Here is a 13,611-nt window from a genome sequence, read left to right on the forward strand (position 1 = left end):
TGTAGGTGGATTAATGATGGAGCTTGGTCACAAAATCAAAGGGGGAGGGCTGCAGTGCCTCCCAGGTGTTCATTTTGCAGAAGGAGGTATTAGGTCACTGAGGAGGGTGAATTCAGCCTCTGTCCCAGCTGGCTGGCTCTTCACTCCCTGGGTGCTCAGGAGAGCAAACCCTCTCTAGAGTCCTTTTGCTGTGTAGCTGCTCCTGTGCGCCAGCACATAAATGGAAACAGATGGCTCCATCTCAGCGGTTAGTAGGAATCTCACTGCTGCAAAACTGCTAATGAAGTCTGGGGCTGGACTGAAGCAGACAGGGCTGCTGTGTGGGCTGTGCTGGGCTCCTGCCTCAGTGCCGGGGTGCCTGTTACTGCCCCTCTGTCGCAAGAGCACCAAGATTGCTGAGCTGACCCCCCAGCACGGCCAACTGTGCTGTGTCCTGCAGCAGCCTCAGGCAGAGTGTTCATCTGGGCACTGCAGAGCCACCAGGACCTGTCAGTGTCCACCAGTCTTGGTAAATGATCTGTGCGGTCATCCTTACTGTGGGTTCCAGACCTTGCAATTCACACCTGTTTTATGGAAGGGCATGGGGAGCCCTCTAGTATCTGACACAACCTCTGCTGAGACTCTGAGCCATATACTTCTTCATTTAAGGTTGTTTACTCTGTTTCACTACAAACTCAGACTATCTAGTCTTATTTTTACCATACTGGTCAACATCTCCCTGATAAGGAGAAGCAACACTCAGCAGTTACCGACTATTACTCTTAAGCTTGGAAGAAACTTCGTTTAAATTCCTTTTGACAGCACAGTTTGATTTAGATGTTCAGTGACTTGAAGTTTTCTCCAATCATCACATAAAATGTGAATCTCCAGTCACGCTGCAGGGCACAGGGAAGTGGTGAGTTGTGCAGCAAAGGTGTAACCAGGCTTGGTGTTTGCTGGAGCAAGCAGGTGATGGAGAAGGGGAGAGAAAGGTGTTGGAAAGCATTCTTGATTCTGTTTTTGATTATTCTGACAGCTGCCCCCCAGGCACAGCCTCAGTGTCTGCGATGGCAGGGTACAAGGAGCGATGTGAATGCTGGATGGCTGCACAGTCACAGGCAAGTGGGGAACAATCCTGGTCCCCAGCTGCCTCGCTGCCCTTACCTTTTCTTCTTCATTCATGCAGCAAACTGCCAGGCTCTGTATCTGCCTGGGTGGTCCCACAGCTGTGCCAGTGGCCCCCAACACAGCTGTGCTGGGGACCTCCTTGGGCAGCCAGGCCTGTGATGCCCTTTGGGAACATCGTGCCTCGCTGCTGCCGTGATCCAGTGTGGGCACCAGTGTGTGCCAGGCCCTGGGAAACCCAGCCAGGCTGCAAATGGTGCAAGAGGCACTGACTGCTCGATGGCTGCAGTGTCTCAGCCTCATGGCCTGAGAGCCTGGCACAGCTGGGTAATGCTCCATCCAGCTCTTGGTGGGCAGCCAGCAGTGGGCTGGCATGGATCACAGGGGAGAGAGTCGGCTGCAAGCTCCTGGAATCTTCTGAATGGCATTTCAAAGCCCCTTGCATGGAGCGGGCAGCAGTTTGGTTTTTGCAGCCAGGTGCAGAATAGAAGCTACAAAGCCCAGGCAGTGATGTGGAGCTGCTGGAAGTCTCGAGGGTTTGCACTGGAGGGCTGTGAGCTCCGTGCTCTGCATGGATTCAGGACATTGCCCATGGAGAACACAGGATGTCACAGGGTACAAGAGGACAGAATTGACAGGTTGTCTCTGAAAGCTGCAGTCTGTACATCTCCTGTGAGGGAGAAACTGTGGGAAAGTTGTGGATCCCAGCAGGATAAGTCCTCTGTGTCAGGTGGAACTGATGTGTCTGTGCATCTCTGCAGGTCCTAGGGAGGCTTGTGCAACCATCAGGGCTTCAGGTTTCAGTACTGCTTCCCAGAAAGCCACTTCTTAGTGGCAGGGGAGGACAGACAATCTTGTGTGCTCAGTGAGGATCTCTTTGGATACGTCATCTGAGCACACAGTCCTCTCCTTCTTTGGGAGCTCTGAGATACAGCTCTGTGTTAAATTACCCCAATTTCATCATTGCTCCATCTCTTCCTCAGGTTTCCTGCAGGAGGGTGTTATGATCTTTTTCTGAGAGCATCTCACACCATGGCTGAGAATCAGGTACGCTTCTTTAGGCCCTGCCCAAAAGGAGTGTTTGGCACCACTGCTCATAAACGGGGGTGTGCTGCAACCCCAGTCCATCTGATTGTGTATTTCTGCTGATTAGCTAATTGCTTCCAATTGCCAACATCACACTCATTGAATTCACGCTGTGATTTCTGTGTCACCTGGGGAAAAGGAGCAGGGTGCAGCTATGGGAGGGAAGTCTGCGTTTGCCAGGCTGAAAAGGACAAATGCTACTGCAGTGAAGCACTCAAATCATCATGGAGTTCATTCTGCTGTTCATATTGAACCAAGAACAACATCCTTGGGAGGAAGGGAGCAGAATTTCCCTCTGACTAATGCTGCTGGATTGTGCAGGGCTGCGGGGGAACTGTTAGCCAGAGAAACCATCAGGAAGGGAAAGGAAATGGAAAGGGAATCTAATTATCCATCTGCAAAGACAGATGCTAGTCCCGACACAGGGCCCAGCCCTGGGCAGACTGATGTGGGCAATGACGTTTGCACAGACTGTTTTTATGGTGGGGCTGGGAAACGGGCTCCCGGGGGTCCCCTGTGGGATAGCAGATGGTCCAGCACACATCACAGTGAGCCAGGGCAGACTGGAAGGCACACAGCTGCTTTCCCCAGGAACACTGGCCCGTGGGGCTCCGAGGGACAGCACTGGGCAGCCAGGTATGGCTGTGTTGTGTGGAGATGGAGCTGGAGCCCAGGCAGAGCTGTGCTGGTGCAAAGGGAGGAGGGTGAGTGCATGGCTCCCTCTCAGCAGGCTCATCTCGGTCAAGGCTGGGGCTGCAAGCCCAGGGGTGAGTGAGGGTGGGAAGGAAGGGGAGGGTCCCTGTGTGCCTCTGCTGTCTCAAGGTGCACAAGGACTTGGCATGTTACTGAGTGTACAGAGGCAGCTGCCAGCAGGGAGGGAGGGTGTGTGGCTGGAGCCTGGGCATTTGAGTCCTTGTTGGAATATCTGCAGGAGACCCCTTAGGAAGAAGAAGGTGCCTCTACCTCCTTGTTCTGCAGAGCTTTTCAGGGTTATTGCTCACAGAGTCTGAGGCCAGCTTTTCGCTCCTTGGGTGCCTCCCAGAACTGAAGGTTGCTTTAGAGAGCTGCCTTTTCTCCCTTAATTAATGAAATTTAAAATTATTTGGTGAGCTGAGTTGGCTTATTCTCCTCTCTTGTGGGCATCAGCTACTCCTAAAGTTATGTTAATTGTAGTTGGAAGATAGAGGTTGGGAGTTCTTCCAAGACAGTTGGCTTTCATTCTCCCAATAAGGTTTTCAGGAGCCTGCTGAGAGGACAGCAGGGTTAAGAAAGATCTTATTGCAGACATAGGAGTATCTATGAGATGGGTGAGTTGGGAATGAATCAGGAGAATTTCTGCTTGAGTGGAACGCCTTTGTTGTCCACTGCCTTGCTCTCCATGGTCTGTGCTCAGTGTGCTGTTTGCAGGTGTGGTGCCCCAGCCTGGACTGTCTTCCCTTGTGATGCCCTCGCATCAGCTCCTGCTGGACCAGGTGTAGGTGTCTCACATTGCTCAGAGGCCGTCATGTCCTCTCCAGGTCAGGATTCAGCCTCTTTGGTAGACAGGCCTGATCCTGCATCCCTTACTCACGTGAGCAGTCGTCTCTATTTCAAAGGGACTACTCGGTGAGTAAGGATCGCAGGATTGGGACCACTACCTGTAACGTAAACTGCATCTTCTGTAGGATCCCGTCCCCAACCTTTTCCTATTCATGTGTGTTAAGATGCATCCAGAACTTCCAAAGCTGATGTTCTTGTCATTTGGATGGAGATACCTGAGAGCTGGAAGAAGCAGTTCCTTTCCACTGCAGAGGATAAATCACCATTATTTTCCATCCTCGTCCACCAAACCGCTCTCAGCCCAGCCAGCTTCTGTGTCTCAGAGCAATGCGTACCCGTTTGTCTCGCAAACATATTCCTGGCTTCCCAGGGCTGGCAGGGCTCTGCTCTGCCTCTCCCTGGTTTTCCCAGCTGTAGTTTTGAAATGAGAAGCCGGCCATCTATTTAAGCCTGATTTGTACTGCAGAGCTGGAGGATGAATCGGAGGGAGAGATGAGCAGCAGTAGTGCCGAGACTGTGGCAGACCTTCCTGCACCACCTGGTTTCTCCTTCTGTTTTAACGGGCTAAATTTGGAAACCTCTGTTCTGTGCTAAGGAGTGTGTTCGCAACCGGAGGAAGCAGCGAGGGCGGCGGGTTTGACCTGTACGTTGATTTCCGTGTGGCCGCGGCCGGGGAAGCCGCCTGGGCGCTCCCGGCTCGGACACGGCCCTTGCGCGGGCCGGCTCCTCCCTCCCGCGGAGCGCTCCGGTACCGCACCGCCGTCCTCCCGCGGACACAGGGGAGCGGGCAGCCACCGAGGGGCTGCCGGAAGACATCCAGCCCGCTCCACGTCTGCCCAGTTTGTTATATCGTGCAGATTATCCTAAATGAGAAGCTGGGTGTGAGAAGATCTGTGAACTCGCTCCAGAGCGAGTCACGAGTTTAAACAAGCAGGAGGCAAATTACGGTCGTCGCTCTTTTTTAAGAGCTGGAAGTGGAGGCATGGCATGAGTCACACAGTGCTTCTCGGGAAGCACGAGGCACTTCAAGTGGAAGCAGGGAGCATAAATACCTTTGAAATAGAATTTTATACATTTCTGGAGGGATTATGTGACAAAGCAGCAGCGATCCTTGAGCGGAAATTAAAAGTTTGACCTGTGGGATAGGTAAAAGAAAAGATGAGATCTGACTGCTGTGCAGATTGTGCTTGTGGCACTGAAAATACAGGGGATTAATCCTGTGCTTTGGGATTTCTGCATTTCTGGTCTGGTATCTTGCTTTTTCCTGAGTATCACAGGATGAAGCCTTGCTAAAACGTCAGGGCTCTGATGCTCCCAGAAGCTACTTACATGGAGACTTGCTTGCAAGTCTGAGGTTAAATTATTCATCAGAGTTTAGATCAGCAAGGCTTTTTCCCTTGGATCAGGTCGGCAGGAGCCTCAGGGTGAGTGTGCAGCTCTGCTGGTGATGGAGCAGCAGAGTTCAGACATTGCAATACCCGTGAGATTCATCTGTCTGAAGTCAGCACTGATGTTCCTTATAGTGGGAGAGGAGGCAGCAGGAGAAGAAGGTGGTAACTGAGCCCTGGAGGTTCCCAGCTATGCACCTGCATGGAGGACACTGGCTGTTCCTCAGCTTCCATTGCCCTGGTCCAAGCTGGGAATGGGTTTGCTGCCTGCTGCTCCTCCTGTTCAGTTTGAGCAAACAGCTTCTCTGGAACTGCCTTTCCTTTTGTCCTAGAAAACAGCCAGGAAGAAAATTTCCCTTCTGTGGGGAATTCTGAAAATAGCTTAGCTGCTTCAGAGGAAGAAACATAAATGCTGTTATTACGTGCCTGTGCTGACCATGCCAAGCCATGGATGTGCAGTTTCACCACTCTTCCATGCAGGCCAGGCTGGCTGGGTGCATCCCTGGTGGGACCTCGTCTCCTGGCTCTGTTTTCTCAAGAGTGTCTGTCTGGATCAGGTGAAGTTTTGCCTTCCATGACATGCTCCTGGTTGTTCACCAAGGATGGAGCCTGAGCACTGCAGTCCCTAAGCCAGAAAACAGCTCCCCTATAGGTGGAGAACTTCTCTGCTGTCCTCCACAGTTTGCCAAAGAGCTGGTCTGTGAAGTGGGAAGGACTTGGTGCACCCCATGCCTGTGTTGCCCTCGCGGACTGTTTGGCAGGTTGGGGTTGTCTGCTCTGACACTCAGAAACTTGGATCCTGCAGCCAGTTTGACCCCTGGGCTGCTGCTGCTCCGAGCATCTGTCTGGAAAGGAGCTTAGAGGTGCCAGTGGAAGAAAACACTTTGGATTTGCTCTACATCTTGGAAGTGCCAAGTTTTTCTCTGCTGAGCTCTGCTGCACACTGCATGAGACATCCTGTGGTTTTCTTCTTTTAAGGACGGTGTACATCAGAGTCCTTGTTGGAGGAGCAGGGCAGGATTTACAGTGGACATTTCTAAGGGCTGCGTAGAAAAAGGATTGTGATCAGAAAGGACGGAGCAAAACAAGATTGGATTGGCTCTCTGGGAAGTTTGGACACAGATCAGCCTGAGCCAACCCTGAACTCTGGGTGTGTCATGCAGCACATCTGAGGGACACAAACAAGTCTGTCATTTATGGTTTGGTGACTCTGAGGATGCCAGGAGAGCATCTCTAGGAGGGACAGGAGAGGCTGAGACCAGCTGACTGTCCTTCAGCATTTTGGAAGCCATTGCATTGGCCACTCAGTCTTAAGATGATCTCTGTAGCCAAGATCTACTTTTCTGTTTCTTTTCCTAATCTGCTCCCTGAGTTATTGGGCATGGCCTTCTGACTGGAATTCCTCCCTGGCTGCCAGTCTTGAGAGCATGTGTGATGTGTGAGAGCTCAAGGCACTCAGGAGACAGTAGTTCCTTGTTCCTCTCTGCACTGTCAGCACAGCTCCTGGGGCCATGAACAACACTGTGGTTTTGTCGCAACCAAATTGTTGTTGACTTCATCTGTGATCCCAGCCCAAAAGAATGTTCTGATTCGGTGCAGTGGGCTCGTGGGGACACAGCGTGTCTCCATGTGCTTTTGGAAGATGCTTGTGGTTGGTGGCCATGTGGCCTGTGGCCCTCAGACAAGGGTTTTCCAAGCCATGAGAATTCATGGGGGTTGGAGAGGGTTTGCTTGCAGCTATTGTGGTTTATGGTGTGGAAGGACTGGTGAAGCTTCCTGTTATCTTCAGAAGGTTTGGATGCACCTTGGGTGTGCCACAAGCCATTGCTCTTGCTGCCCAGTGCAGGGAACACGGTGCCGTCACTGCTTCTCAGTTGAGTGCCAGTTGCAGACCCTGGTGGGAGGGTCCCCCGGTCCTGGAACGCAAGGATTAGGTGAATCTAGGAGGAAGAAGAGGTGTCATGAGCATGGCCTGACCCACCACTGAGCTGGGAGACCAATGCAGGGCTGTCAGCTCCCTGGGGATGGAGCAATGCTGCAGAGTGAGGGCAGAGCCGCCAAACAGGGACGTGTTCTGAGCAGTGACAATTCCTGCCACACCTGGATCTCAGTCCAGGCCTTCTGCTTGACTGCTACACACAGAAACAACTGCGAACAAAACTCAGTGGGTGTAATTAAGGATGCTGCTGGCGGAGCAGGGTGGTTTGGAGAAGGGTTTCAGCCGTGTCGTATGACAGCTGTTGTATGGCAGGAGCTTTCCTGCTCTGGGAGTGCTTCCCAGTTCTCCTCCATTTATTTTCACCAGCCTTTAGGACCTTGTGCCTGACATCACCCTTGATCAGATTGCAGGATGGCATCATGAGTAAAACACTGCAGGTTTTTCCCCTCTTCTTTCCTTTGCACACTCACAGCTGCTCTCAGACTTCAGCCACTGGACCTTATAGTGACTCAGTAGCTTATAACAGAACCTGGTGTCAGCCAGACTTGGGGTACATGGTGGAGGCCCTGGATTGTGGCCCAAGGTGACCAGGGCGGGCCCTGCTGGTCTGGCACTCTGTGTAGTCACTCCTGGAGCCCTGCAGATCCCAGAGAAGCAGCAGGAGCTCTGGCTGAGAGCGAGGCAGGAGTGTGGCTGCAGCCTTTGTCCTTCCCACTGGTGAGCAGAAAGCTGCTCAGGAACCCGTGGGGCAAGGGACAGGTTCCTCCAGCACCACCAGTGCTGTCATCTCCTGTCACTTCATTATACATGCTGTGGTGTTAACCTCCTGGTTTCCAGAATGGTGTGATTTTATGAAATTAAGAGCTTTTTGTCTGTTTTACATAAATTCCTGTTCAGTTTCTATGGTTGCACAGAAAAGCTGGAAGGCATATTTTATAGAAAGGTTCAGAACCCAGACTTGATATTTGAATGACTTTTTTGGTGTGCTGGGCTGTTGTTGGGTTGGGTTCATCTGCTTAATGAACACACAGATACTTCCTTATTCTGAAACGTCTTCAGACCTTGAATGGTTGCTCCAAGATCCAGGATGCATCTGCTGCTATTCCAATTGCATTCGGAGATGAGGCTGCAATAGAGCCTGGACTAGACAGGAGATCAGCCTGCACCACGTGGGGACAGATCCACATCAAGCAGGACTGCTCTCTGGGGGTTATATTCGAACTTTGCTTTTTGGGTGTTTGTGGACCCTTGAGACCTTCACCCACACAGCCAGAAGCAGCACATTTTTGCTGAGAGCGGGTTTCTTCCAGCAAACCTTTGTCTCGGCCGCGTCAGACAGGGCATGTAAGAAATCCTGCAGCTGAATAGGCCCATCTGTCAGGCGGAGTCAGACCGATGGCAGGGGCAGCATCCGGTACGTGCGCAGCCTCTCCGCGGGACACTGGCGGGGCGACAGCCATCGCCTCTGGCCTGCGGCCGCGGTGGCCTTTGTCCTGTCCCCGCCGGCAGGCTCCTCCCGCGGCACGGGCGGAGGCAGGAAATCCCGGGCAGCTGCCTGGGAGCCTCCTCGCCTTTCCTCGCCTCTCCTCGGCTCTCCTCCTCGCCTCGGCACCGAGGCGAGCCGAGCCAGCCCTGCGTGTGTGTGCACGCGTAGGCGGGGGGGCTGCCGCATGGATTTAGCGAAGGCTGGGAGGGAACACATGGGTTGGGGTTTTTTCCTTGGCCCGCGGTGGCTGTCCGTCCGTCCTGCCAGCCGCGGTTATGGATTCGATCATTATTCAGGAGCGGTTAGTGGAGCGGCTGCTGTCTCCCCGGACGCAGGCACAGCGAAGCCACCCAGGCAAGCTGAAGGTACAGGGATGTATTTATAGCACTGCCGAGCCGGGGAGCAGCGGGGACAGGAGGGGGGAGGATGGTGCCCGACAAGACGCGCGCAGCACAAGATGAGACCTCTGGGGAGCAGAGGAGCGGAAAGACGCCGGTAAGGGAGGGAGGGCGGCACGGCCAGGAGGGGAGCAGCCCCCGCGGGCGCGGGGGCGCGGTGGGCAGCTGCCAGATGCGCGACGCTTTTGTGCGGTTATTCGATGCTGTGATTCCCTGTGTGAATGGCGTTTGTGTGCGTGGGGGGGCTCCGGGCAGGAGTCAGCGCTGTGTATGCCCACACGAGGTCCGATCTGTGTTAATTAACAATGTGTTAATGCTGTGCTTTGCTGGCCGCTTTCCTTCTCTTCGGCAAATGCTGGTGGGTGAGTGGTGTTGCCGATACTCCTGTGCTCAGCCCCAGGCCCGAGGAGCAGATGTCCGTGGCAGATGCCTCGGGGGCCGTTCGTGTTATGAATTTATGCAGCCTTCTGCAATGAAAGGAAGCAAAGGGTCTGCCTCTCCTCCAGGGCTGGGCTGTGCTGGTTCGTGCAGACGCGGATGTGGCGGCCGTGCCTGGCCGAGGGAAAGGCTGGAGGAAGGGCTGCCTGGGAGGGAGCTGGACGCCTTGTGCTGAGGGCTCTGACACCGACAGGGCCCCTGCCCCCTGCGGAGGCAGAGGCGCCACGCTCCTAGCACAGCTCCATCATTTCTGGGGCTTGCTCCGGAGCTTGATAGGGATTATTCTTCAAATTTGCTGTGGTCCCATGATGTTTAATTTTAGCCCTTCTGAATATACCCAGCAAGGCCCCTTTCATCCCCAGGCTGAATGGTGAAGTCACGTGGGATCTGGGTTGGTCTAAACAGCACATCCACCACAGATGTGAGGAGGGAGTTGGGAAGGACAGGAGTGATGGAGGCTGTACTTGGAGGTGCAGACAACCCTGTGAACACCTCAGTACCAGGCTAGCTTCTCCTTTGTGCAGCACATCCTGAATGTTTCTACGCCCCCAACAGGATCACGGCTTGAGCCCACCCAGGGCTTTGTTGCTTGGCTTGAACTCCCAGGGAGAGCACTGGCTGCCAGGGGAGCCCTGGCCACCTCGGCCGGGTGTTAGAGGATGTGAGGATGTGACATGTTGCTGTAATGTCTGCTGAACCAGCAAGCGTGTGCCAAAGGAGAGTACGGGTGTGTTTTGCTTGGCCTGGGATGCTTTGGTTTGTGTCAGCGTCCCAAAGATTGGCCACAGCTCTTGGTGGCCGCTGTGGTGGTGTGGGGGGCACGTTCCCAGGCACGTGGTAGCGGGATGCCAGTGGGAACAAAGGCAGCAGCATGGAGCAGGCAGTGGGAGAGGGGCTCCTTGTGCCACAGGGCCGCTGGCTTGGCTGGCTGAGGCCCTTTCCCGACAGCTGGAGCTGGCAAGGGAAGCGCAGTGCGTGAACCAGCTGTCATGGCTTTTGTCAGCTTGATGGGGCCTGGCTCGTGAGGGTCAAGAGCACAGGGAGGGGGCCGTGATGCATTTAGGAACTCCCTCCATCCTGGCCTCTGATCTATGAATGGATTTTATGTTTTCATAACCCAGAAAGCCCCCTGCCTCTGTCAGTAGCCCTCCCAGGCCCCTCCACCCCATGCATGGTTGCTCTGCAGATAGTAGCTGGGGGTGGTGAGCAGTGTAGAGCTTTGAGCAAGGCACACACCAGGCTCAGGAGGCTACTTGGGCTCCTTAAGCGCCATGCTGACGTTGCCACGCTGGCAGAGGTGGTGGTACATGCCTGTCATGGTGCCTGAATATGACTGGGATAGGAGCACACACGGAGTGTCTCAAAGAGAAGGTGAAATGTGAACCTTTACAGTGAAAAACCACAAGTCAAGGCTGGTGTAGAGACCACACTGCTGTTCCTGAGAGAGGGCTGTTACAAGAAGGGAGGCTCACCTTGTATATCTTGCCTTCACCCTTGACAGGGCTCTGCAGCGTATTCATGGCAGGTCAGAGGGAGACATGGCTGGAGACAGCGTTTTTCCCCTCACAGTGAGGGAAGCCCTTCTGTTGGTATTGCACTCAGCACTGACCTTCCTTTCTGCAAGGGAAACGACTGCGTGAGTCACGGGTAAAGGGCAGTGTCCTGCACCAGCTGGGATGTGCTCGTTTGGAGTATCGTGATTCCACAGAGCTGTGGGGAGGCAAGCGCAGGTACAGCAAATCCACGCTGTCCTGGCTGGGCTGTGCAGACATGAGATCAGGTTCAGCCAGTTACACCTGGCAGAAGTTAGTGGAGTTGCACCAGAGCGCAGCTCCCCAGTGTCTCCATTGTCAGCCCTTAGTCATCTAGGTTAAAAACAAAACAAAACAGGAGAAACACACCCCAAGCCTCAGCTCTGGTTTCATTAGCACATTACTAGTACTATTTCCCATGTCAAGTCACTGGAGAGAGCAGGTGATGGTTGTCTTTCCAAAGGCTGGTAAAGATCAGGGCAGGAGAAGCACAAAAGGGAAGTCTGTTGTGTATTTGCGGTGCTTGCTGGGAAACACCGGATCTTTCACTGTGAGCTGTTGGCTGTTACGTGTCCACTTTGGCTGTGCTCATGGATGTGTTTTCCCAGGAAGTGAAGCAGCTGTGAGGCAGCTCTGGTACTGAGAGACAGAGGCTGGAAGCTGTCTTTTCTGCCTTGTTTTTGTGACCTTGCAATTATCACGTTTCTCACTCTGCTTTGTGCACCTCATTTGCCCTCTGCTGAGCCCTTTGGGTGGCAGTTTGTGGTGTCCTCCAGGCAAGCATTGCTTTGCTGCATGCAGCTTGTCAGAGCTGCCATCACTCATCACCCGGGGTCTCGCTGCGCTGCTGCTCGGGATGTCACTGCCTTTTAGATCAGTCATTACAGCTGCCAGGGGAGTACTTCAGGCACTCTCTAATTCTCCCCTTTTCTCTAATTTCATTTTCTCTGTCCCTTCCTGCCTTTCTGGACTGTGGGGTGGCGAAACAACATTGCTTCAGCTATGGGAGGTGAGGGAGATCAGAAGCTACAATCACTCAGGGCTAAAATGACCAAGTTTCAGACCCAAACCAAACCTCAACTGCCAGAAGGTAGCGACAGAGTCCTCGGGCCATGATGCCATCAGCCACATCTGTTCCATCTCCGTGGGCAGCTCCAGAGCAGCCATAAATTGGGAGGAGGAGGCTGTCTTCCCTGCTCAGTGTCCCCAGTGGAACTTTGCAGTCTGTCACACTGAGGATGCTCAGGGCTTCTCACACAGGTGGGCATGCAGCTGTAGAGAGTTGCCCGTCTGCAGTGTGGAAATAGGTGCAAGTCAGCATTGCCCTAAGCTCGGCACCCAGGATCATATTTTGCATTCCTTCGAGTGTGTGGCCCAGGAATAGAGATAGTTAAACTTATGAACGGAGGTGTCCCCTGCTGTGCCTGGAGAATTGGTGAGGGCAGTCATGTGCTTGAAGGCATCCATGGAATGGGAGCCAGGGCCGGTTTTCAGGAACTCTTGGCTCCATGGATGTATCTGTGGTGTGAATCCCAGTGGTATGATTATATTCAGTGATGTTGAAATGCAGAGTCTACCATGTCTCTAGCTCAGGCATTTGTGAATGGCTTAGTGTGCTTGTACAGAGCGTGTGCCATGCTTGTGGGGTGCCTGTGGATTTTGTGCTGTGAAAGTGCACTCGGTGACAAGGGGCTGCGTCTGGGGGGTGGTTGGGTGGTAGGTAACACTCCAGTAATACTTAATATAATACCCTCCCCAAAATCATCTTAGTTCTATTATCAATATTTCCACATCCTTCCACTTCCCATGCTCCTTGAACTTTGGTCTCTTCAGAAATAACACAAGAGATTACTCAGGATTTCCTCTTATTCAGCCAGGAGCGGCTGTGACACAGCAAGAAATAATCCCCTCTCAGGTCAAGCAGAAGCTGAGCCACTGTCCCTTCCTCTAGACATGGCTCAGGACAGTGCAAGCCCCGAGGGGCTAATTACAGAGCTCTCCATCATGTAGCACACATGCCTCTGGTGGGAAGGATGTGGAAATGACCTGGGGGGAGGTGGCATTTGGTGACCCTGCTGTGAAGGGAGCCTGACTGTGCAGGTGAAGCAGTTAGGAAGGGTGTCTGTCAGCAGCAGCCCTGGATGTGCTCTCTGGTGAGATGTGCCTTTTCCCTTGTGCTCTCTGTGCTGGAAGCTGCCGGGAGTGTGGCCAAGCAGGGTCGTGTCCCTCTGTGCCCACCTGTGGGAAGGGCCAAGTCCCTAAGCCCAGAGGAGGTGTGTGCCTTGCCCTGCACTGCTGCCAGGGCAGGGACCGGCCTCTCCTCCAGCCCTTGGCTCTGCCCCAGGGGCTTTTTGAGTCCCACTCGCTGTCAGCGTGTGAGGCTCAAGCAGAAGGAGTGGCACACTCTGACCTGCTGCCATCCACCTCTGCCCCACAGGACCATGAGAAGCAGTACGTGGGCTTTGCCACTCTGCCAAACCAGGTCCACCGGAAATCCGTGAAGAAGGGTTTCGACTTCACCCTGATGGTTGCAGGTGAGACTGCCCGTGGGTAGAGGTGGCTGGGCCACATGACGGGTCTGTGGTGGGAGCCAGCTCTCCTCACTTCCCTTAGGTGCTCCCATAGCACCTGGATCCTCCCCTCACTCTGTTCTGGTCCTTGTCTCAGGCCTTGCTGTGCTCCCCAGCCTGTGGCAGTTCCC

General features: G+C 53.8%; 1 protein-coding gene across 5 annotated transcripts in view; it reads left to right on the forward strand.

The window, feature by feature from the left end:
* The window catches only part of SEPTIN5 (septin 5), a 42,436-nt gene that overhangs the window by 18,358 nt on the left and 10,467 nt on the right, over positions 1-13,611 (forward strand). For 2 of the 5 annotated variants that reach the window (XM_066199799.1, XM_066199801.1), the window contains exon 2: positions 13,348-13,444. In XM_066199799.1, coding sequence (XP_066055896.1) covers positions 13,435-13,444 — 10 coding nt within the window. In that variant the 5' untranslated portion in view covers positions 13,348-13,434. Of the gene's footprint in view, positions 1-2,087; positions 2,152-8,725; positions 8,908-8,942; positions 9,038-13,347; positions 13,445-13,611 lie in introns of those variants that run through there. The other 3 variants (XM_066199798.1, XM_066199796.1, XM_066199797.1) reach the window with 3 other exon arrangements.

This window comes from Chamaea fasciata, unplaced genomic scaffold (genome assembly GCF_029207755.1).
Source record: "Chamaea fasciata isolate MVZ Bird 193981 ecotype frontalis unplaced genomic scaffold, bChaFas1.0.hap1 SCAF_18, whole genome shotgun sequence".
NCBI lineage: Eukaryota > Metazoa > Chordata > Aves > Passeriformes > Sylviidae > Chamaea > Chamaea fasciata.